The 15311-nt window shown below is 42.5% G+C and overlaps 1 protein-coding gene across 3 annotated transcripts in view; it reads right to left on the reverse strand.

Annotated features, from left to right (window-relative positions):
• Positions 1-6817: 6817 nt before the first annotated feature.
• Sgms1 (sphingomyelin synthase 1) overlaps positions 6818-15311 on the reverse strand; it is a 165336-nt gene continuing 156842 nt past the window's right edge. For all 3 annotated transcript variants that reach the window (XM_005352141.2, XM_026781489.1, XM_013348110.2), the window contains 3 exons: positions 13060-13213; positions 9242-9408; positions 6818-8632 (listed from right to left, as the gene is read on the reverse strand). In XM_005352141.2, coding sequence (XP_005352198.1) covers positions 8453-8632; positions 9242-9408; positions 13060-13213 — 501 coding nt within the window. In that variant the 3' untranslated portion in view covers positions 6818-8452. The remainder of the gene's footprint in view (positions 8633-9241; positions 9409-13059; positions 13214-15311) is intronic.

Genomic DNA, 15311 nt, shown 5'->3' on the forward strand with positions numbered 1-15311 from the left:
GCAGGTCAGTACCAGTTTAATTGATCCCTTTTCTGTGACCTAAGTATGTGGTATCTTCAGGAACAGAGTCTGAATGGTACATCAAGTTCTAGAGGGTAATCAAAATCAATGTTAATAGGCTTTATTGTTTTGGGGGGATGGAATCCCACCGACCAACAAATGAAAGAAAGGAATTGCCTACCCATACTTGACACCGGACTTCTGGATAGCCTATGATGTCTAATTGTAGGGTTACTATTACCAGTTACAGGGGAGCTCCATTCAAACTGCTCATAGTTAAAGAAGTCTCCACAGTGAGTTTTCCTAAGGCTTTTCATATGTCTTTAGCTATATTTATCCCCCTCCATACTTTCTCCTCCACACTTCCCTCCCATTTTCCCATAATTTTTCCTGCTCTATAATCCCTTTTCCTCCTTCTAACCACCTGTGTTCAATTCCCCGTCCCTTACCACCCATCACTACGGCCCCTTGTTACTCTCATGACTTCTACTGGTATTTAACATACAGTCAAAGATAGGATCCACATGTCAGAGAGAATAGGTAGGTTCCTTCTGGGTGTGGCTTTACCAGACTTACAACGATTATTTCCAGCTTCATATATTTCATTCTTTACAGCTGAGTGAAGCTCCACTGTGTATATGTCTTACATTATCATTGTCCTTTCATTAACTGATGGGCATCTCGGCTGTTCCCATTTCCTGGCTACTGCGAATAGAGCAGGAATGAGCATGGATGATCAGGCGTCCGTGTGCTAAAACAGAGTCCTTTGGTACATGCCCAGGAGTGGTCTGGTTTGCATCCAGTTCTAGTTTTTGGAGGAACTTCCATGCTGGTTTCCACAGTGGCTGCAGGAATTTGTTCTCCCACCAACAGTGCAGAAGCGCTCCCCTCCCACCCCCATCCACGCCACCATTTGTTGTCATTTATTTAGTTTCTCATTTTGATCTCAGACATTCTGCCTGGGGTAAGAGGAAATCTCAAACTAGTTTTAACTTGCATTATCCTGAAGGCTAAGGATGGTGAATATTAAAAAAACAAAAGCAAAACCAGAAAATATCAGCCATTTATAGTTCTTTTGAGAATTCTGTTTAGTTCCATGCCTTAATTTTTAATTGGATAGTTTGATTTCTTGGTGTTTAGGTTTTTGTTTGTTTTTTACAACCTTTATTTTTATTATATGTGTATGGGTGTTTTGTCTGCATGTTTAGCTGTGAACCACATGCACACAGTGACCAGAGAGGCAGAAGCAGGGTATTAGACTAGAGTTACGGACAGTTGTACATCTCCATATGAGTGCTGGAAATTGAATCTGTGCTTTCTAGGAGAACAACCAGTGCTCTTAACTGCTCAGCCTCCTCTCCAACATTGATGTTGAGTTTTCCCGAGTTTTTTCTAGACATTTTTCTATTCAGTAGGCTGACTCTTTACTCAAATAATGGTGTTCTTTGCTTTATAGATGCTTTTTAGTTTCAGGAGGCCCCACTCAATAACATAATTTTTTTTTCTTTTTTAGTAAAGCAATGTGACATCTAGAGTTGTATATAGCTTCATTCTAAGTCCTATATGGGTATTGCCAGGCACACCGGTACACCAACAGTTCTGAAAAGTCTGTCAAGAAGCATAGGGAATAGGCCTCAGCAATCTGAAGAGATGTTAATCACAGGGTCCGAGAACTCCAGTTCTCAAACTGTGGGTCTCAACTCTTTTGGGGGAGTCGAATGACCCTTTCACAAGGGTTGCCTAAGAATATCTGCATATCAGATATTTACATTAAGATTCATAACAGCAGCAAAATTACAGTTCTGAAGTAACAACAAAATAACTTTATGGTCTAGGTCACCATATGAGGAACTGGACCAAGGGGTCACAGCATAAGGAAGGGTGAGAACCACTGCACTAGAATATAACACTTCTACTTTTCATGCCACTGTCATTTTCATTCCTCCATGTCCTGATTTTCTGGACATCTGCTGGGTTGACAGTTGGGACACAAGGTAGACTCTGATAGCCAGGTTTAGTTTTTCAACTGTTGTTAGGAGACAAGCTTATGGTCTCAGTCATTAACCACTTATTCACCATATCAAAAAATATTACCAAAAATCTCTTTCCTACAGTGTAAAACTTTGGGAGGTGTCATGGTAAGAAAAAGTTGGACCAAACAGAAAACAACTTTTCCTAGATACACTGGAAAACTAAGGTTGTAGGGCCAACTACCACAATATGTGTAGCTGCATCTAGAATAAGGACCGAGTTCTGCCACAGCAGTTCCAAAACAGAACGGCAACACTGATGAACAGCTGGGGGGAGAAATAGAAAACCAGTGCTAGAAAGAGAAATGCTTGGGGGCCCTTTATCTGGTGTCAGTTACTTTTAACCTTCCCATTTGACATAATGGGACAAAATACCCAACAAGAGTCAAGTGGTAGATGAGAGGGCTTCATATTTACTTGTAAAGTTCAAGCTTAGAAATACAGCCCATACCCATTAGGAATCTTTGAGGGAAGCCCAGTCATGAGGGCTATCCAATACAATACACCAAAGAGCTATAGAGCCTGTGGTGTCTACAGTTACAAGCATTAAGTACAACACTGACGAATACATTAAAATTAAATTCCTATTTCCCAACTTAATAGGTCTACCTTTCAACAAAAATTTACAAAGTTTGCTAAAAGACAGGAAGAAATACTTTGAAGATAGAACACACAAAGCAAGAATAAGAACGAGACCCAAGGCCCGGAGAGATGGCTCTGTGGTTAAGAGTACTTATTATTCTTATAGAGAACCTACGTTCAGTTCCTAGCACTCCCACGATGACTGACAGTCATCCATAACTCTGGTTTCAGGGGATCTGACACCCTCTTCTGACCTCTGAGGGACACCAGGTGTTCATGTGGTACATATACTAACACATTCAGGCAAGATATTCATATACATATAATTAAAGATAAATCTTAAGATAAGAATGAATGCGATCCAGGAATGACCCAAACACACACACACACACACACACACACACACACACACACACACACACACAAATATCCAGAGAACTTCAAGTAAGAATATGCAGGCCTGAGCTGGACAAAGTGGGTCACGGGAAAGAGGAATCCTTTGAGACAGATGGGAAATTCAAGGGCTAAGGGAAATGTCAGAAATCATGAGTATTGGAATAGAAACAAAGAGTGTCTGTGGTGTGCTCATCAGTGGGACAGCACTGATGAAGAACAAGCAAGCTTGATATTTACATGAAATACAAAAAGAAAAAAAAATCAGGAAAAATCAAAGAAGCATTCCAAACCTTGAGGCCCCTCCAGAAGGTTCAACATATCACCAGGAAGGAGAGTGCAGACGATCTGAAGTGGTCATGGCTGGGAACTTTCCAAAGCTAACGATGAACACTAGAGTAGACACGTGAGATGCTCACAGAACACTGAAATTAAACATTAAAACCTCAGCGCCTAGGCATGTCCTGTTCAAACAGACAGCGAAGGTCTGTTTTGAAGAAGCCAGGGGAAAGACTCTAACTGCCACCAGAGAAACAAGGATGACAGCAGGCCTCGGGTAAGAAGCCATGTCAACAAGATGTGGGCCATAGAGTCACCACCATGCAACCTAGAATCCCGCACCCAGCAAGGTATCCTTTGAGAGTAAAGGGAAAATATAAACATTCCAAGACAAAGCTAAAAAAAAGTTCATCACCCGCCAACCTGCTCAGCAAGGAGTGAGAATTTCCTCAAGCTAAATGAAAACGGCGGTCAGAAGCTTACATCTAGCTGGGTGTGGTGAAACACACTGTAATTGCAGACAGAGGCAAAAGCATGTTTGAGTTCCAGGCCAACCAGGACTACAGAGAGAAACCTGTCTCAGAAAACCCCAGAAGAGACAAAACCTTTACATCTACATAAAGCACACCACTACATAAACACAATTGTTGACTTTTTCTGATTCTTAATCCTTTAGTCCTTAATTAAACCCAAAAGATAACTGCTTGCTTCAGGGAATATGGTGATGATGTACTGGGTGATTATGACGTTTGGATAAGTGACCAGCAGCAATGCTCCCAAGAGACAGGAAGGAGGAGCTGAGCATATACAAAGATGAGGCAGATCCTACATTACACTCGAGACAGGCAAAAATGCACACTATAAACTCCAAAACAAACTTTAGATATATCATAGATAGATAGGTAGATAGATAGATAGATAGATAGATAGATAGATAGATAGATAGATAGATAGATAGATACAAAGGGCCATGCCAAGGACACTGGCATCCTGTTCCACTTCTCCACCTTATTGTACTGAGATAGCATCTCTCGCTGAACCTGCAGCTAGGCTGGGGACAGCAAATTCTCCTGTTTCAGTGCTCTTCCCCCAGGATGGAAGGTATAGGTGCATAGCACCATGCCTGTGGTGCTGGGATTGGAACTCAGGTCCTCAGGAAAATATAGCAAGCCCCCTTATTAACCACCAAGTTACCCTCCCAGACACTTGTGTATTACGACAGGGTCTTGCTATGTTGCTCAGGGTTGGAATTTTGAGCTGTGAAACAATCCTCCTGCCTCAGTTTATCTGGGACTACAAAGCACACACTATCATGCACCTGACAGAAGGGGGAGTAACTGGTATACTGAGATCCTTTGATGACAAGGATCACATAAATTCCTTCAAACCTGTATTCTGAAATAGTTGCTTGAAGCAGAATACCAAGAGTTTTACTTTCTTTCAAGTAAGATTGCTGACCACAGGGAGAGAAAGATAAAGGCTATTACATGATTTGTGCAGCAAACTATTCCAGAGTACACTCAAAACCTAGTTGACTTTCTGTGTAGTCGGGGACAGATTACAGTGTCATAAATTCTCATCTTCTGTGGTTTCAACCAAGTGTATGAAACACCAAAATGATCAAACCTGGCACGCCTCAGAAAAAGAACCACATGATCGCTAGGGCACTGGTAAATTTCCCTCACACCTCACGGTGAACATTTCCTGTGACTCAGGCCATCATTAACAGTCATCGCTTACCCTCAGAAGCAGAGGCTTCTGCAACTGTTGATTCATTATGTTCAGTAATAGCTCCCAGCGCTGCCCGGGAAGGGTGGGAACTGGGGACTCCCTGTACCGCATCTGCGCCCTGGTCTGAGTCACTCCGGCTGGTCTACACATACAGAGGACTGTGATACATCATGGTTGCATGAAGGTTACCAAGATAACACACGTAGCATGCTTAGCTCATCAGATGAGTGAAATAATTGTTGCAGTTGTCCAGGGCTTTATCTGATCCAACAGGGCAGAACCTACAGGTGCAACCTGAAGGATAAAAAGACATTTCTGTGTCCTTCATGGGCTCTACAGCAGGTAGAAGCAAGTTATGCCTGTCTGAGGAGGACAGATAGCATGTGTTCTCATTTCTGTTCGCAGATTTTATAGTCACATAAAATCATGTATGTACATGCACTGAAAGTAGATATGAAATTGTTGGGGGAATAATGGGGACACATGAGGCACAAGGGTGCGCTCCTCAATATACAGCATGTACTCCCTGACACACACGGCAAACAAACTCCTAACTTTCGTTTTAATATAATTGCCTCAAGTTTCAGCCAGGCGTTATGGGCACACTGCTGTGATTCGGGAGGCTGGGGCAGAAGGGTCTTACATGTTTTAAGCCTGTCTGAGATACAGCGAGTAGTAGGCCAGGCTAGGTAACTTCAGACCTTATAGCATAACAGGGAAGGAAGCTGACTGTGCTGGCCTGTACCCATAATCCCAGCCCTTGGAAAGTAGGGGGAAGGCAGATCAGGAGTTCAAGACTAGCCTAGGCTACACGAGACCGTGGGAATGGTGAGGCAGGGACGCAGCAAATGGCACACTACCTGCCCAGAAGACTCAAAGCCCTGGATTCAACCCTCTACCACAACAAAACACTACCTCAAGTTCCTTAGAAGGAGAAAAAGAGCCCATTTCTAAGACGCGTTAGTAATTTATATGGCTACCCACCCTGCTTCCTTTTCAGTATGTAGCATCTGTTTAGGGCACAAGGGAAGCCAACCCCACCAAGAGTTGAAGATGGACCAGGTGCAGCATTTTGATTGTTTGCTCTGTAGGCCTGGGACACACAAACTGCAAACTCCCTGGTTTTACCGGCCTCCCTGGGGCGCTCCTTTAACAAAAAAGGACAGGCCTCTTCTATTAAACCTTTCTGTGCCTTAAATCAGGGATCAGTATCATGTTTCGGTGAAGAGTTTTCCCAAGTCACAGACTGTCCACACTCTGCCACTGAACCTCAACTCAGATTAGAGGTTCTCAACCTGTAGGTCATGACCCATTTGGGATCACATATCAGATATTTACATTACAATTCATAATGTAGCAAAATTATAGGTAAGAAGTAGTAATGAAATAATCTCAGGGTCGGGGTGTAACACAATATGAGGACTTGTATTAAAGGGTCTCAGCATTAGGAAGCTTGAGAACCACTGCCTCGAACCCTTCCTTCCCATCTACGTGGAAAAGGTTACATTGGTTCATTACAGAAAAAAAAAAGTGAATAATTTGGTTGAGAATTCAAGAATTCACAGGTAAACAATAGTAACAGTTTGATTTTAACTTATCTGTGTTTCCTTTTACAGACTGAAAAGCAAAGAGCTGTAGGAGTTTTTGATGATAAAAAGTCCTGCATGGAGAAATAGGTAAATACTAAGGATTTGGATCACACACGCTTTGAGAAGATCTCGAGGCTTGGTTTCTGGCACTGATTTAACAAGGTCGTGAGTTCCGTGAAGATGAACACAACAGAACGGCCATATACTTTCAGTATCAGTTTTTATTACAAAGTGCATCTTGATTAATTTATGATTTAGGTAAGCTGTAAGATCTCAGTATACGCTCTGGAATAATAACTTTACAAAGATTCAAAACAAACAAAAATTTAAAAGCCTTTTTATTTCCTTCACCATTATTTTTTTACAATACAAATATCACCTTGTGAGTAACACACACTCGCGCACGCGCACACACACACACGCTTGTGCACACATACACACACACACATACAACCTACAGAAGGTAATTCTGCTGCACATAAAATACAGAATGGATATTTTATATATGTGTATATATATATACACACATATATATATGTATATATATATATACTTCTTCGTTCTTAGAAAACTATTTTGTTCTCCACGTTGGCAAGTATGGAGCAGAATACTTCCCCAAACACACACATGTCAGGAGTAAAACATGCAGGTTCTGCACAAATCTATTTTAAAGAAATAGATCTCTTTTTTGTTGTTATTCACCAACAAAATTGTCATAAGAGTATGGACAACTAATTTATAGCTTTCAAGTTTTAGGCTAAGTGATCATTTTCAAAACTCTCTTTAAAAAGATATTCATGGCTGTTTTTATTGAGTAGTTAAAACTGAACTACCAAATAGATGAACTAATTTCAGTGGTATGTGCCATCACTGCCTGCTCACAAAATGTGAATGGGCACATACTCTTTAATTCACAACCCTATTCTTTAATTCAAAACATTTTTAAAACCATTAGCAGTCTTTTCATTTAATTTAGCTATAAATGCAAAATTTAGTAGTGTATACATACATTTATATTTTCATGGAATACTTTATTTTAAATAAAAACATTTAAGATTGCCTACCGACCATACACTCAAGACAAGAAAGGCACTAGAAACATAGACAAATTTCTCTCCCAAGAAGCATTTTTAAATTTTCACTCTCTTTTCTGTGACATGTAAAAATCTTCAAATTTGGTTTTCATAACATCATTTTTGAAAAATAAAGTTAGGAAATACTTAGAAAAATCACTTTATAACAGAATCTTTTTTTCCTTTTTTTACAGTTTTTAATACACTGTCTCTGCTGATTTTTATAAAACCCCAAGTGAGCAGACCTCTCCAGACCTACCATCTTCAGCTGAGCATCAGCACAGCAGGCAGAGAGATTTCGGAACCAAATCCCATTCAGACACGTTGAACCCTTCATAGAGACATTTGCTAGAAAATGGCTTACAGCCCTGTCTTTGGGGCAAGAGATATGAAAAGTATGTTTTCCCAAGAAAATAACACACTTTATTTCCAGATATGGCTGGAAAGGCCAGAGCTTATGACATGGAAGCGCGCGCACGGTGGCGCTGCTGAATTGCACAGAGGAAGTGGTGGCTGCCGGTTAGAGAAGCCCCAGGCTTAACAACAGGAAATGCGTATAGTGAATGAGAAGGGTCAATTTTCTTTATTGTTGTCCACTGTAGGTCCTTTGGAGAGAAAAAAAAAGATCACAGTGCTGACCAGGTAACTCAATAGGTTAAGTCAAGGTAACTGTTGAAAGATAATAGCAGGAGGGAGGTGTTTGTTTATGGCATCTTCTCTCATGGAGTTCTTAGCACTTCGGACAGGTCCTCATATTCCCCTCTTCGTAGCGCTGTTATGTGTCGTTTACCAACCGGCTATATTTGACTTGCCTACCAAGGTGGACTACTGGCCAGGGGAAGGGCCAATGGTAAGATCGAGGTACAATTCCTTGGACATTCTTTTCAAAGTACTGAAATGGCCTGTACCACCACACCCTGGCCAGGAGGTTCATCGGGGATGCTTCCTTTAGCACCTAAGAAAGCGAAGAACACGCACATTGTTTATCTTACAATCTTTCATTTAAAAAGGCTTCCCATGTTGAAATTCAAAGGATCCCAGACTCGCCCCACACCCATCCGTACAGCCCAGCTTCACTCTGGGTCCTCCATACTATTCCCCAAACCCATAAAATTCCAGCACAGCAAGGGAAACTGAGACTCCCTCAACTCTTGCCTGTTAAATATTTCAGCCTTTCCTTTCTAGCCTATGCTTATAATAAGGGAAAACTTAAATATAACCACAAAACTAGTGAGGGGCCCAACATAACAAAAGGAGGCTAAGAAGGCACATCAAACAAAGTGTAGACACATGCTTAGCTAAAGTGTAGACACAGGCAGCGGGGGTCTATTTCAGAAGAAAGCAGTATCTGTGTCATTATAGCAACACTTTACAAAACAGATTCTGCAGAGGCTCAGAGGTATAAAAACCAGTGCCACCTCAGTCTGCTACTCCTAGGAAGGAGAAGCTGTGGAAAATATCCACAGACTCATTTCCTCCCCGTTCCTCTGACTCCAGGCTGCAATGGCGGCACTGAGCTGGGCATGAGCAGCTAAAATCAAAGGCAGGGAAGGGGCAGACTCACTTGCTGATTGGCCATTGTGTGATACCACCAGAAGAGTCTTGTGGTGATGTAGTAGGCCACCACCACGTCCACAGTGTAGTGGTCGTGTGCTAAGAGAATACAGAAGATTCCAACGACGCTGAGGAGCCAGCAAACCCAGTGGTACCACCAGAGTCGCCGAGGGGAATCTAAAAAGAAGAAAGATTTGCAATTGTCCCGTTCTCAGATACCATGAAGGGCACTCAGTCATGCCTCTGCCATTCCCGAGACCAACTGTCTTACATCTTTTCTCCTGAAAGCCTGGGCCAGCAAACCAAAAGACTTTATTTCTCTATAACCAAGGCTAGCTGGAAACAACTTTCAATGAGTATGTGACAAGCAGCAGTAATTTATATAGGGCTAGAAGTTGCTTTATATAATTAGAAATGTAACTTCAAAGGTGATTACGGAGGCTAGAGAGATGGTTCAGTGGTTAAGGGTACTGGCTGCTCTTCTAGAGGACCCGGGTTCAAATCCTAGCACCCCGTGCAGCTCACAGCTATCTAACTCTAAGATCAGACACTTTCACACAGACATACCTGCAGGCAGAACGCCAATGCACACAAAATAAAAGTAAATAAATTTTAAAAAAGGAAAGGTGACCATAACCAAATATGCACAGGTTATTTCAATGCACTTCAATTTTTTTTGCTTTGTTTTTTTTTTTTTTTTGTTTACTTGTTTGACAGTGGGTCTCTCTGTGTAGCCCCAGCTGTCCTGGAACTCATTCTGTGAACCAAGCTGGCCAACACAGAGAGACCTGGCTGCCTCTGCTTCCTGAGTGTTGGGATTAAAGGCTTATGCCATCATAGCTGGCTACTTTCAAAGACTGTCTACTGACAGTTTTATGTGTATATGTGTATGCATGTTTGTATGAGTGCAGACACACATGTATGGAGGTGCATGTGTGTCTCACACGTAGAAGCCAGAGATTGTTGACAAGTTACTCTTTTGATTCTCTACCTTATGTGCCGAGGGAGGGTCTCGCAATCGAAACCACAGCTCACCAATTCAACTAGTGTAGCTCCTCAGCTTGCTCCCAGGACTCCCTGTCTTGTCCACAGCTCTGGAATTACAAGCACACTGCTGTGCCTACCTGATATCCTCATGCTCACACCTCATGCACTCCACCCCTTGAGCCGAGGCCTCAAGCCCTATTCAATGACCATTAATTAAATTTCACTTGTTGATAAATTGAGGCAAATGCTTTATATAAACCCAAAACCCAATGTGTCACAGATCCATTTTTAAAATTTAATTTAATTACAACATTTCTCCCTTCTCCTTCCTCCATCCAAATCCTCCCATATGCCCCTCCCCACTCTCCTTCAAATTCAAGGCCTCTTTTTTCACTAATTGTTACTGTATACATTTGTGTTTGTATATACAGACATATTCACAAATATCCTGCCGATTATGTTTTCATTTGACACCGGGCAATCAATTGCGATGCTCTTCCCTGGGAAGAGCCCCCCTCTCGTGTTCCCAGCTTTACTCAGTTGTCTATAGTTCTCTGTGTAGAGTAGAGGCCTCATGGCCTTTCTCCCATCCAGTCTGGCACACTCAGTGGAGCCATCCTTGTTTAGCTCATGTTTGTGCCACAGAGGCTTAAATACGAACAAAGCAATTATAATCAGTATGGCTGCTGTCCTGCCTTCCTGGCTCTGTAACTACACAATCACCTCACTCCGCCTGCTGTCCTGTCCTCTGGGTTCTGTAACTACACAATCATCAGAAAGACTGTGTGGCTGCTAATTCTGAAGTATAAATAAAAGAACAAATGCCTGGAATTTGTAGTTCAAACATCTTCCTAAAGACAGGACCCTGCCACACAAATACTTGTCTGTCTGTACCCGGATCTGGGGAGACCACTGAGACAGCCCTCTGTTAGTAAAGGTAGGTCTTCCTCTTTCCCATTCTCAAGGGGTAGGGGGCTAGCTAGAGGGTCTGGGAGTTCAGAGAGATGTTTGAAGGGATCTACTGCCCCCACTTCCGGAAAGAAGGTACTGCGTTTTCCTGGATTTTCCGTCAGTCACCCACTAAGGCAGTGTGCATCTACCATGCCCAGAGAGAGGTCCTGAGGTTGCCTGGACCAACGCTCAGAGGAGGCAAAGGACGGCCTTGGTGGGGGAAGCCTTGCCAGAAGGGGAGAGCGGAGGAAGACACTAATCACAGGGTTGTATAAGTACTGAACAATAAACAAGGACAAGGGGGATCAGGAGGAGAGGGAGGAAAGGGTTTTTTCTTTGATTTTTCCCCCCAATTTTAAATTGGATGCTGGGGGCAGGAATAGCCCACTAATATTCATACTTGATACCTTAATGATACAGAAAAAGCAGCTACTATATACACATTTTTTGTGAGTATCCATCCACACCATTTTTAAAAAATGTTTATAACTTCTTCCCCACTCATGAAATAAAAATTCATTTTAAAGATGAAGAAACAAAAAGTTGCACAGAGATTAAAGATTTTTTCCCAGTCATAGTGCTGGTGGCTGATAGTTCCAGCATCCCAAACCAGAGTCTTGTGATTCTTGCATGGTGCTTGCCTGGTCTTGTGTGGTGCTTATGATCCCTTATAGATTTTAACATGAGAAACTATTTCAGGTGTTGACCAGTAGGGGGCAGGCACTCCTTTCCCAAAGGGCCAATGGCATTTGACCCCTAAGGTTCCCGTTTTCTATATCTGGTTATATTACAAGATAAGGTTCATGTACCCTTTGAATAGACATTACTAGAATTCACTTTATTTGATTACATAGTCACATCCTTTTACTTTTGTTTCAAGGTCAGGGCTGGCCAATCTGCTTCCTTTTCCTCCCTCCCTACTTCCTATCTGATATGTACCCCCTCCCCTTCTGTACCTTCCACTTCTCCCCATGGGTGATGGGCAGGCCAGGCCACACCCACTCTGCATAACTACAACAGAAACCAATGACCTATCTCTTGGTCTCTGGTCTGCTCTCTCCAATGCCCCTTGAAAGTTCCTGCCAGGGGGGTGTTTTCTCCCACTTTGAAAGAGATTCAGAAGACACTGTTCCCTATTCTCCCATTCCCTAAGTGAACCCCACCGACTCTGCAGCTCAGGGTACCCTCTGATTGTTGCTACTTATCTATTGATTCTCTCTCTCGCTACGACTCTCAGCTCCCAGCACACTGGCTTCCAGTTACAGTGCACATAAAACATTTCCTGACTGTGGCGGTGGCATGCGTCCCTCCTCTGAAGGACCACAGCATCCTACTTCACTCATCACTCTTCATGGGAACTGCTTAGAGAGTGTTCATTGAACAGTTTATGACTGTAAAATTTTGAGGAAAACTGAATTTTCCGGAGAAACAAATAATCTGTTGTTCGATTATAGGGCTCAAATTCTAATAGCAATGAGAAAGAATGAACCAAGCCTCATGTACCAAAAACAATCTGAAAGGAAAAAGTAGCAGAATACACACACACACACAGACATATATACGTACATACATATACACATATATGTACATACACATACATATACACGCACTCAAACTCATATATACATACACACTTATGCAAATGATTCCGTTACATATATTTAAAACTGACCAAATATTACAGCTGCCATCCAGGAACAAAGCACCCCCCACAAGAGCTGCAGCTAAGGTCTTTCCACACATCTGCCAGGTGCACAGGCACAATAAGATAAGACAGCAGTCCTCATGCCTCCAGCCTGGCTTTAGGGGACTTTCAGCAAACTGATTTTCCAAAGGACCATGGGGAGTGGCAGGCGACGACATCATAAAGCAAGGTTGTTTTAGACTTACACTCTTTGATAAATAAGTAGGTGAGCGTTAGCATGACCGTGTGGCCACTGTACAGATAGTCCCCGCACATGTTGTGAGAGCCGGTGATGGACAAGCCGCCTCCTGCGATGAGCTTCATTATCCTCCGCACTTGAGCTTCCCAGTCTCCAAAGAGCTATGGAAAAGAGAAATGAGATTCACCATTAGTTCCCACGAACCTTTGCTAGCATCCCATTGGCTTTTCATATCCTTTATTAAAACACACACGGTCCTCCTCATCAAGTGTGCACGCACTGTTCATCGGGTTAGTGGCAGCCCCTGGAAAGTGCATGGTACTAGCAATGCTGTATCTGGATCTAGAACCTCATTCAGACACTGGCGTTTCTTTGATAGTACATTTCAGCGATGTTTAGGTTCAGAATTTTAACCCAGGGCCTCAAGCATGGAAGGCAAGTGCTCTACCACTAAGCTATACGCCTGTATCCAACTTAAATTTTAATACAATGAAGCAGAAGGAATTAATGGTTGATTTACTGTAATTTCTACTTTGCAAAAAGAAAAGCATGACTCTTAAGCAAACATTTTTGCCCAAAGGATAACAATTATTAGCCAAAGCAATTCGAGGTTAGTCAGTTAAATACATGAAACAAGGAACTCAAAACGATGTATGTTCAGCCCTCTGAAATTACACAGGCAACAGTGGCTATTTTTCCTGTTAGTAAGAGTTGGAGAGAAACTTATAAAGCAATCTATCTGCCTAAGATGCAAGCCTCGGCTGGATATTCAAGTAATAATTGCCTTAACTAACTCACTTGATGCAACGTGTATTTGCTCCAAAGACATGCAAATGTTTGTATCTATGACTGCAGTATTCTTTTTCTTCAATTATTTTTCTTAGATTTATTTATGTGCATGGATGTTTCACTTTTATGTATGTATGTATATCAAGTGTGTGCCTGGTGCAGAGAGGTCAAACCCTGGTCCTCTATAAAAGCCACAAATGCTCTTAACCACGGAACCATAGCTTCAGTCCCTGCAGCATTCCTGTTCATTCTAGTTGGCCAGTTTAATTACCATAATCCCCTTTCAACATTTAATTGCTAATACCCCAGCTTCGGAAAAATGCATGTTTCATTATCTTTTCCCTTACAAATAGCAATCAGGTTTTCTACTTCCGGAAAGCAAGCTGCCAGATCCCAGTGGATTTGACTCTTCTAATTCAAAGGCAACTCTGAATGCTCAGCAAATGGAAGCAGACTTCCACCAAAAGATTCCATGCTGTGGCACTTCAGAACTGGGTACTGCCGTGCCAAAGTCCTCAGAGATCAAAACCAAGCTTTAGATGAAGGATCCATAAGGATATGACTTTGAGAGAACATTCCAGAAAAAGACATTGCTTGAGGGGCAGGGAGAGGGCTTCAATTTATTAAGCAATGTGATTTCCAATTTAGATTTTAGACCTAGCCACGCAACTAACCCTTTATACGTACATAAGACTTTAGAAAATTTGTCACGTCTCTGTTCTTCTCCAGGACCTGCAGAGGGTGCATTCTACAAAGCTGGTGAGTAAACGCAGAGAGAGGAAGACCTTTCTGGGAGGCAATGAAGGGAGAGCCACAGCACTGTGTGGCAGCGGCAACAGGGGCTCACAAAGTGCCCAGTCTGGATGCTTTCCAGAGGTACTCGAGGGCAGCAGACTGTGGGTTAGTCAAGGCTTTTGACTATAAGGCATAAGTTGAGTAGAAAGAAACATAAAGGAAACTACTGAAACAAAACAAAACACAAGGCAATTATCAACTCCGGGGAGCAAACGACTGTACAGAAAGGACTGTACAGAAAGGGAAAGGTAATTACAGCAGCGGTTCTCACCTTCCTAAAGCTGTGATCCGTTAACACAGTTCCTCATGCTATGCTGACCCCTGACCCGTGAGATTTTTTTCTGCTGCTACTTCATAACTGTAATCTTGCTACTATGAATTGTACTGTAAATATCTGTGTTTCCCGACGGCCTTACGTGACCCCTATGAAAGTCATTCAACCCCCATCCCCAAAAGTGGGGGGCATAGACTAAAAGTCACTGAATTACAGGAAAGCGACACTTGGCTGTCTGCTAAGCACACTGACAGAATTGTAACTGGGTAAGTACTGACCTCTAAGAGGGGACCTGTGTACGGTGACGAGGGAGGGGACCTGTGCACGGTGACGAGGGAGGGGACCTGTGCATGGTGACGAGGGAGGGGACCTGTGCATGGTGACGAGGGAGGGGACCTGTG

This window comes from Microtus ochrogaster, chromosome 8 (genome assembly GCF_000317375.1).
Source record: "Microtus ochrogaster isolate Prairie Vole_2 chromosome 8, MicOch1.0, whole genome shotgun sequence".
Classification (NCBI taxonomy): Eukaryota; Metazoa; Chordata; class Mammalia; order Rodentia; family Cricetidae; genus Microtus; species Microtus ochrogaster.